Source organism: Camelina sativa, chromosome 17 (genome assembly GCF_030686135.1).
Source record: "Camelina sativa cultivar CO46 ecotype springtype chromosome 17, ASM3068613v1".
Classification (NCBI taxonomy): domain Eukaryota; kingdom Viridiplantae; phylum Streptophyta; class Magnoliopsida; order Brassicales; family Brassicaceae; genus Camelina; species Camelina sativa.
Genome location: NC_141896.1, coordinates 29,680,180 through 29,689,144, shown reverse-complemented (window position 1 = coordinate 29,689,144; position 8,965 = coordinate 29,680,180). Strand labels below are relative to the sequence as shown.

Here is an 8,965-nt window from a genome sequence, read left to right as displayed (position 1 = left end):
TGTAATCTGAACTACGAGCGATTTATTCCCTTTTGATCGGAAGGTATGTAGGAGTTCCCGTTCACGGGACACAACTCCCATTAATAATTTTTTCTATCTTTTTGACTAAAGTACAACACAACGAGCTAAAAGCACATCGTCACTCTCGCCTAGTAACGATTCGACGTTCCGACGTATATACTTATAATAATTGTAAGTAATAAATAAAGCCAAAACGTCGCTTGCAAAGGCCCTTAGGAACTAAAACAGTAACCTGAGCCGCAACTCGCAGTTTCGACCTAAGACCTGAGAAAGAATAAGATGATCATCGCGCGTCGCACCTAAGAAATAAGAGTATGTAAAAAGAAAAACGAATCCAGGTCGTTCACCGCAGTTTTGAACGACCAAAAAAGGCACAAGAAAATAGTGTTGTGGAGAATAACCAGAAAAGAAAAAGAAAAAATCAAAGAAAACAGATTATCGCGAAACAGGATAATAGGATTACACTGGCTCGACGAGCTAGATCAGAGTTAAAAAAAAATTATAGAGCCAACCACCAATACGGCACAAACAAGAGAATTTGAACAAAAAAAGAGAGAACTTATTCAACAAGACCATCAACAGGGGAGCTGCGCTCAAAGGTCGTAGATCATCCTTCATGGCAAAGTCATCCTCTTGAAAACCCGGCGTTTCTGGATCGTCGTTCTACTCCTCTTCAACCCTCTCATCTCGGTCGCCATCCGACCCATCCTCTATCTGCTCGTCCTCATGAGGTTCAGTCCCCTTGCTCCTTGGAGATGGGATCCATTCCACCCATTCAGGGAAAGGATTGGCAAAAATCGAGGAGATATCAAACTCGGATTCAGTGATGTCGGGCATAAAATCTCCCCTACTTCATCCTTAACTTGAAACGTCGTAACGAGTACCCCATCCACCAGGTACGAGATCTGATGATCTGCAACGAGTGTTTGAAACATCCGAAGGTTCCCCACAGCTTGGTTGTACTCAAGGAACTGCGCCTGAGATGCTTCGACAACCTCGGCATACTCTTTGTGCTTTTTTAGGAGTCTCTGTACACACTTTAACATTCTTCAATATTCGCTGACCCTCTCGTAGTAACCAAACTTGTCTTGCTGATCTCGTAGCCTCTTGGTCTCAATGTTAAGAATGAGATGCAGCCCGTTATGAGAAACTTCAGACTGTTCAAACTTGGCGAGAAGGTCGTCTCTCTTTGCAGTTAAGCCGTTGCAATGATAAGCAAGCCTGGATACTTCATCGCTCAGCTTCTGGTTTGAACGAAGAGCTTCTCCAAGCTGACCTTCAAGCCACTAGACCCTTTCGGTTGTAGAAGGGTCGAGAAGTGTTACAGACAAGGGACGAGAGGTCTCCAGGTCATGAATACATCGCTCGTAACGCAAGGTCATACGGTTCGTAAGCGCAACGATCTATGCAGAAATTACAAAAATGAATGAATAGAATGAACCAGGATAAATGAAGGAATTGTGTAGAAAGGATGAACCTCGAAGAAGGCTTTGGTGACGTCGGTGATTGAGTCTCTCTCTTTCGTTTGCTTGACGGCAGGAAGACAGCCTGATCCGAAATTGATCTTGCAAAACAGTTCTGCACAAGAAGGGGGGTTGTTAGGGAGAGAACGGTTGGCGGTGGTATGGTGGAAGTCCCACCGATAGTCTGCTTTCTTTTGCCTCTTCGCAGGGTCGGTGAGAGCAGGACTTCCACCTTCCTTCCACTTTTGAGGAGGATTCTTGCCTGGCTCAGTTCGACGAGTAGAGAGGGAAGAGCGACCCGAGTTACCAACTTTTCTTCCCTGGGAAACCATTTCGACGGGGCTAATATGACGGTTTAGTGGCAAAGGGGCTGTCTCTTTGACGACTTGCTTACCCGCACGAGCCTCGGGGAAACGCGTGTCGCAGGGTAGGGAGGCAATTTTCTGAGATGAGTGGGGTCCTGTTGGACTGTAACTTGACCGACCATGAGGGCGAGGAGGATCTGAGCAAGGTGTAGAGGAGACCTCGGGAGCTCGGTGATGGCGAGCTGAAACGTCCGAAACATCCATGTTCAACCTTCCCATTTCCGTAGCTGAAATTATTGGTCTCAAAAGTTAAAGACGAAGCTATTGGGACGAGAATTCCATACTCCATCGACAAAACATTTACCTGGTCTTTGAGGAGTGGATTTCTTCTTGGACGGTGACTTTCTCTTTGCTTCTATCCCTGGTAAAGCATAGGGGCTCACCAAAGTTATCGCGTCAATCTCGGCTTAAAAATCAGGAGGATAAGGATGAAGATACCTTGGAACAGGAACTGGAAAAACAAAAGAGGAATTGAAAAGGTTAAACGAACACATTCGAGAAGCTAAGAAAAGGACATTGGAACAAAATCGGCTACCGGGTGAGAGGTTCCACCCAGAAAACAAAGGGATTGTAGGATCCTCGACGCCCGAGAACCAGTTTTAGGAAGAAGTTAGATCCTCCCCAATTTTAGGTTTTTCCTTTTGCTCCTTCGACGAGCAGCGGTTTCTTCACCGAGCTTACATAGTAAACCCCTGGTTACTTCCTCCTGTTAGTCGGGGTCAACCGTGTGAGATCCTCGAAATGATCACAGGTATGTTTGACGCCCCCCGCTTCGGCAAAAATGAAAGGCTGACCGCGTTGCCGAAGGTCGCATGGGCAAACTCGGAAATGACCACTTGCCTCCTGGCAAAGTACCTCAACAATAAAGAGGGCAGGGAAAAAGTGAAGAACTTTTCAGAAAGGCAGATGACCCCGGTGGCATGTCCCATGAACTGTCACTCCAGGCAGGAATCACAATGTTGGGCTGTACAGAAAATTTCCCAATCCTGACCTTTTTAGTTGCCTAGTCAAGCTTGGAGTTGGATTTGGGGACAAAGGAGAGAATGTGCCTCCTGGAAGGTCAGTGATGACCGGGAGAGACCCACGACTGATCTGATTTAATGGAACGCCAAGATCATCCAACGGCTCGTCGATCAAAGAAGGAACTTTGCAAGAAATACGAGACGAGCTGGAAACAACTACGCTAGAAGACAAACGGCGTTGAAGTTCAGCCAAATTAGCGAAATCAGAATCGGACGAGGACGAGTCTGAAGAACCTTGGCTCGGTGTTGGAGATTTTTCCCTACGACGACTAGATCTAACCGAGCCGTCAGAATCGGGGGAAGTAACTCAGCGAAGATAGCTCACAGCATAAGAATTGGACGAAGCAGATTGGGGGGGATCCATGAAGGGAAGTTAAAAAAAAAAAGGAAATCTACAATAAAAAAAGAGGCGAGAAGAAGGGCATACCCCAGAGCTGAAGTAAGTAAAATGAAGAGAGGAGGTATTTATAGGATAAGGAGACCCCCGATGTGTCATCATGAGGCCCGACCCATGAACTCAGTGAAAGCCCAAGTAAAAGGGGATTTACACTGTGCACGGGCGATGAAATGCATATTTAATGGAGTGGTTCAGCAACATGACATAGTGTGCATGAATTTATACAAGCATGCTTATCCCAACTGGCCTGAACGTCTCTACCCGCAGCTTCTTTGATTTCAATTTATAGAATGGTACTGATGTTGTATAATTTTCTCTGAATCTCATTCATACCTGCTCAGCTGGTCGTGCACATCGACAAGACCATTCGCAACAGATTCATTTCCATCCGCACTCAAGGAGATTTCTCCTACGATGACGGACTAGCCCACTGGTTTGCCACGAGGCCTTAGTCGACCTTTGACGTTTAAGTTTTTTCGTGAACAATAACTTCCCCTCAACTTTTAGTTCAGCATCGATTAAGAACCAGACCACAGTCATTGTAAAATCAGTATTTTTGGTTTGAATTAAATTTACATTTTTGATTTGAATTAATTTTTTGTTATGGAGGTGGTTTAGTTGAAGTCTTCCAGTTTTGTCCTCTGTATGTGATAAAATTTGCATATTTTCTTCCTGATTGTTCTCAGTAGAGTTAGAATATGGTGCTGAATCATTATAAAGCTTAATTGTTATGATAGAAACAGATGAGTTTACTTATTTTTGATACGTTACATGTTGATGTGAATCTTCTTATGTATTAAGATATTTTGATTGCTCAGCCTGTGGACATGTGTTCTGTACATAGAAATTAAAGGGTGCGAGAGAGAGGACTAATACTTGAGGAAGAGAGATTCCAAGTTAACATGTGTTCTGTACATAGAAATTAAAGTGTGCGAGAGAGGACTAATACTTGAGGAAGAGAGATTCCAAGTTATGGACGTTGGATAAAATGGATTAGAATCATCTCATATAAACCCATAATTCACAGCATTCTACATTTATCGAGAAAATGACGACCAAAAAGAATATTATGCTGATAAGCTAAACAAACAGATGCGATGTTATAGTGGTTTATCAGGGGGTTGGTCGGGCTCAGGAGGCGGAGATGGCCCAAACTCGAGGTTCGGGTAGACACCTGGAGGTCTCTCTCGGGGTTGGATCGAGAGCAACTGTGTTGAATCACCTACGACATCTGCCCACCCATAATGTGGCTCAGCCCTTCGCCAAAAACATGATCCAAAGACATATCAATAAACCACAAAATTAGATAATATGTTTAGATGTAAGCTCTCTCTCTTACTCATAGTATGTTTCTTCATCCACCACTATGTCCCAGCTTTCTCCCGTTGTACTCTTTCCGTACTTGTGAACCTTTCTGCAATCACATACATAATATTAGGCCTCTATTGTTTCAACAGCTCATATATGCATTTACAGTTACATTTGAAAAAATTGCATTTTCATATTACAAATATTACATCAAAGAGAAGAAATCATGTTGTGGATTCATTTAGTAAAATATATACACTAAGGCACAAACATCTGAGACAGTACTCAAAGTTCCTTTTACCCGTTTCCAAAGTGTTCCTCTCCCCACGTTCTTGACCAACCTACAAACATGTGAGATAATCGAGTCACATGGGATCACAAACGTATCAGATGAGATGTAGGATAATCAAGGAAGAAGAAGAAGAAGGAACTGACGGTCGCTGTTAGGTGATACATGCCATGTCTCTCCCTGACGTGAACCTATCCCACTGAAAAATTTCTCTTCCCACTTGTCACCCCATTTGGTTCCCAACTCTGTCTCAGCCCATTTGTCAGTCCTGGATGGTTCAGTAGTTCACCAATAACAAAATTTCAAAACTCTTACAGAAACATGTTCAAGTAACTCCCATCCCCGTTTATGGGGATCACTAGGAGCTTATAGACTAACCAGTGACCGAAACGTTTAGAACTTGTAAATAAAATAGAGTAGTTAGAAGTGAAAACCATTTGAGAACAGATCCTCTTCCATCATAATGTTCTCCCCACTTTTCCCACCATGACTGCTCATTTAGTCTACCATATTTATGTGCTCCTTTCTCTGTCCACCCTTTAGCATCGTACTTCTCCCACCTGATTTTCAGTGAATGATACTATTAGTCTAGCAGCATATGTTCCCTAATATTCAAACAAAAGCAGACACTGCAGGGTAATATTAACAACTTGTGTTGTCATTGACCTACCATTTCTCGTACCAACCAGCATTTTCGGTTCCTGATTTGGCTTGCTTTTGTGCACTCCTTTCTATCCTCGCTAGATTACTGCAATTTAATCAGTTTTAGAATGAGACGAGTGTGAGAATCTAGCAACGTGAAAAACTTTAGCAAAGATGCTAAAACTGGTAAAGGAAATGCTAGAACATAGACCTCCACTCATCTTGATGAAGCACTTCTTGCCAAGTTTCCCACCAAGAGTCCCCCTCAGCATTTTTACCAGATTTCTCCACACCTACAAAAAGTTCACTCCACTGGGGTGAGAATTTGAAAAAACAAAAACACAGAACTTGACACACTAAAAAATCATCAAGAAGTACCAAAATTCCAGTGAAAAAGGGGAAATGGAAAGGAAGTGAAGCAAAACAAACTAAATATAAAGGTAACTTCCACCAGTTTTAATGCGGGAACAACACCATTTAAACATCCCAATTTTCCCACCTATCAAACCAGGTATGATCTTTACAGAAAAATAAAAATGATGAATAAAGAGTAGGATAGGAGTACAATACCTAATTCTTTGTATCCAGTCCAGTCACTTTTCTCCCACCACTGTCAAGGATATCAATAAATCCGATTAAACACGTCCACCTGGGGTGATACTCCATGGATTTACGGAGAATAACCTCAAGATAACTAGACTGAGGGAACAATAATAATTCAATCCTAGTATTTAAGATCTATAACTTTCTTTTCATTAAACTCATACGGTCAGTTTTCTGACAAGGCAAGCACTAGTAAGGTATGGTAAATATCAATGGCCACAATGAGAAGAAAAGCAAAGGGAGTCTGTCAAGTTTAACACTAGGGTAACGATTTTATACCGCTTCGGTCCACTCAGAAGAGCCATCATGAGATTGACCACCCATCCTTGTCCATCTACATCTGTACCCATTATCTCCCAGGTCCTGTCCACTTTCTCTAAACCAACTACTGCCATCTTCATTAGTGCCAGACTCATTGACATTCTCATTCAACAAATCGATCCCCCAATCCTTTTCATTAGCAATCCCGGTGTCTACAATAATAAAAATGACAAGGTTAAAAATATCTGTCACGGTAAGACATCTGAAACTAATTATACACTATTACACTTCGTCAATTAAGCCATGGCATGGGCTCAACACTCAAAAGTAGCAACATAACTCGGAACGCGGATAAAGCCATAAAAGAAGTAGATTACCTCTTTTAGGCGGAGTATCACGGGACTGAGGGCCAGTAAGCCTTGGAGTACAACGAGGGTAGAACTTTTCTTGCTTGGACAAAAATCGAGATCTGCCAAAGCCAAACCAATTAATGGAGCTCGTCATTTCACTTTGAAAACAAAAAGACTCACATAAACAACATCAAAGACTTCCTAAGAAGCCATAATAGAAAAGAATAAAGAACATCTTAGCTAGCACCTTAGATTAAAACAACCACAAAAATGTCACTGGTTTTGTTTAGTATAAAGGGCCTTTGTATACGTTTGAGCAACATTCATAAATAATACAAAAACTGAACCAAACAAAGCCAGAAGCGTTAATCATCATATACACTGCTTTCTTCAATTGAAACAAGAATCTTCACAAGCAAGGATACCAAATTCAATTGGGGAAAAAAAAATGACTTATAATGGAAATCAAGTCCATTTACACTTACTTTGGCGAGGCAAATGGCACAGCAGATGACGAAGTTTTGATACCGGCACCGTGGGCACTCGTCTTCTGATCGAAACGCCGTTCCTCAGACTTCTCGCAGCCCCCAGAGCGACGAATCGGTGCGAGCATATCTGCAACGCAGCTAAATCTTCGAATCGGAGCTCCGGTTTGATCACCATCGAACCATAGTAGTTTCCTTTTCCACTTCGTTAGGCGCAATCCATGATTACTTCTTGTTCCAACCCCGAATCGTCCGAGTTTGATGTCGAGAAGAGAGACTGCGGAGCTAGCCGCCATTGCGCTCACAGAATCGCCATGGGTATAAAACCTGAGAAATGAGAAACCCTAGGATGCGAATTTGCACAACTCTCGATCCGTGGAAGCGAGCGAGCTCAGAAGAGAGAGAGAGAGAGAGAGAGAGGGAGAGAGAGAGAATGAAAAGTGTTTCAGTTTCAGTCCAGTAGAGAAGAGAAGAGAAAGCCCGAGGCGAGATTATATATGAGGGTGTTTAATTCGGGTTAACCAATCTGATACCGACCGATCCGATCTACTCCTAACCGAGAACACTCGAATCCAAATAGATAATTCTCAAAAATAACATAAATATTAAGTTTTTCTACAAAACCTAACACACATTCTTAAATTATCCAAATTTAGCACCCAAGTTCTAATTAAATAATAATTTAATTATTAATTTCATGACTCTATTATGAAAGTTAAGCTTTTGGCCAACGAATGTGGAGGTGAAATTGAAAACCTGTAGCTTGATGGGATCACGCCTTGGAGGAGCCAAAGGATTTCGTAGTAGAGCGTGAAGATAAAATTCAATTCGGAGACGACGTCTGAGGCGGCTGCGTTTAGCTGCTGCTCCTTCACTTGATTAGAAGGTCATCATACGCTACCGGATCGGTGGCTAGGGGAATCAGAGAGATATGATTCTGCGAAATCTGGAATTGAGAAGGATATTTCGCTCGATTTTTTATTAGGGTTTCTGTTCTTCTCTGAATCTCGATTGTTACTAGTGTTCGTCTCCGTATCTTTATTAGCAGGGGAAACTAAGATGTTGTGGATTCGTTGATGGAGAAACAAGATCACAATATAGCTACGGTAGTGTTGGTGGTGGTGGTGGTGCAGAGACGGAGGAGGAGGTGACTGATAGACATAGTGGAAGTATAATGATATAGGAAAGAGGTAGAAGAAGACATAACCAAAGACAATGGTGGAAATAAAATGATTTGAGTTTAGAATATGTGTTGTATTTGGAGATTTAGGTTCAGGTGTGTATCATTGTTTGTTTTCATTATATTTGATGATGATTTCATGCATTTGTGCTTATAGAGGCTTGTGTATGTTGGGTGTTTGAAGTTTGATTTTTGTAGTTTATGTGCAAACTTTTGTATTTTTTCTCTGTTTTTTTGTTAGATTAGTTGTTACAATTAGTGAATGATGTTTGCTATTATTGAAAAAAGCGACATTGTTAGTGAATTAAGGTTGTAATAGATACAAATCCTAACTTATACCTAATGTTTTGTAATGCTATAGTTTCAGATGTGATTTAGTTTTGTTTTTGTTGTTGTTGTTTCTTCTGTTCAAAGTTCTCTGTTTTATTGTCTTGTTGGTAAAATTAGTGATTGTTGTTAATTTGCTGGAACATGAACCAGTTCAGTTTCAACTTGTGACTGTTAACAGAAGAAGGAAATTGGAGTCGCCATCATGCTGGAGACTTTGAAAATCTCATCACCATGCTTAGGTTTAAATTT

The 8,965-nt window shown here is 41.7% G+C and overlaps 2 protein-coding genes across 4 annotated transcripts; both read right to left on the bottom strand.

Annotated features, from left to right (window-relative positions):
• Positions 1-439: 439 nt before the first annotated feature.
• Positions 440-3,294, bottom strand: LOC104757892 (uncharacterized). 3 transcript variants are annotated; one of them, XM_087494227.1, is made up of 5 exons: positions 2,385-3,294; positions 2,288-2,300; positions 2,154-2,210; positions 1,499-2,076; positions 440-1,424 (listed from the first exon to the last, which is right to left on the bottom strand). In XM_087494227.1, the coding sequence occupies exons 4-5, from the start codon at positions 2,066-2,068 to the stop codon at positions 1,308-1,310; spliced, it is 687 nt and encodes a 228-aa protein (XP_087350353.1). In that variant the 5' UTR covers positions 2,069-2,076; positions 2,154-2,210; positions 2,288-2,300; positions 2,385-3,294; the 3' UTR covers positions 440-1,307. The 3 variants fall into 3 exon arrangements, with proteins under 3 accessions (XP_087350353.1, XP_010478975.1, XP_010478976.1); XM_010480673.2 differs by having other exon boundaries at positions 2,154-2,300; XM_010480674.2 differs by having other exon boundaries at positions 2,154-2,300; positions 2,402-3,294.
• A 947-nt stretch (positions 3,295-4,241) lies between these two features.
• Positions 4,242-8,480, bottom strand: LOC104757891 (protein EARLY STARVATION 1, chloroplastic). The gene is made up of 11 exons (XM_010480672.3): positions 7,207-8,480; positions 6,749-6,840; positions 6,390-6,583; positions 6,078-6,117; positions 5,719-5,800; positions 5,536-5,613; positions 5,300-5,425; positions 5,012-5,133; positions 4,878-4,917; positions 4,608-4,682; positions 4,242-4,525 (listed from the first exon to the last, which is right to left on the bottom strand). The coding sequence occupies exons 1-11, from the start codon at positions 7,500-7,502 to the stop codon at positions 4,369-4,371; spliced, it is 1,302 nt and encodes a 433-aa protein (XP_010478974.3). The 5' UTR covers positions 7,503-8,480; the 3' UTR covers positions 4,242-4,368.
• Between the last annotated feature and the right edge of the window lie 485 nt (positions 8,481-8,965).

Bases quoted from the DNA above. Each gene is read 5' to 3' on its own strand.
- LOC104757892 (XM_010480673.2), bottom strand. From the start codon at position 2,068: ATGGGAAGGTTGAACATGGATGTTTCGGACGTTTCAGCTCGCCATCAC. The intron at 1,425-1,498 runs GTTCATCCTTTC...ATTTCTGCATAG, and splicing joins TCACCAAAGCCTTCTTCGAG to ATCGTTGCGCTTACGAACCG.
- LOC104757891 (XM_010480672.3), bottom strand. From the start codon at position 7,502: ATGGCGGCTAGCTCCGCAGTCTCTCTTCTCGACATCAAACTCGGACGA. The intron at 6,584-6,748 runs GTAATCTACTTC...TTATTATTGTAG, and splicing joins TGATACTCCGCCTAAAAGAG to ACACCGGGATTGCTAATGAA. The intron at 5,134-5,299 runs GTTTTCACTTCT...TGAACCATCCAG, and splicing joins AGAGGATCTGTTCTCAAATG to GACTGACAAATGGGCTGAGA.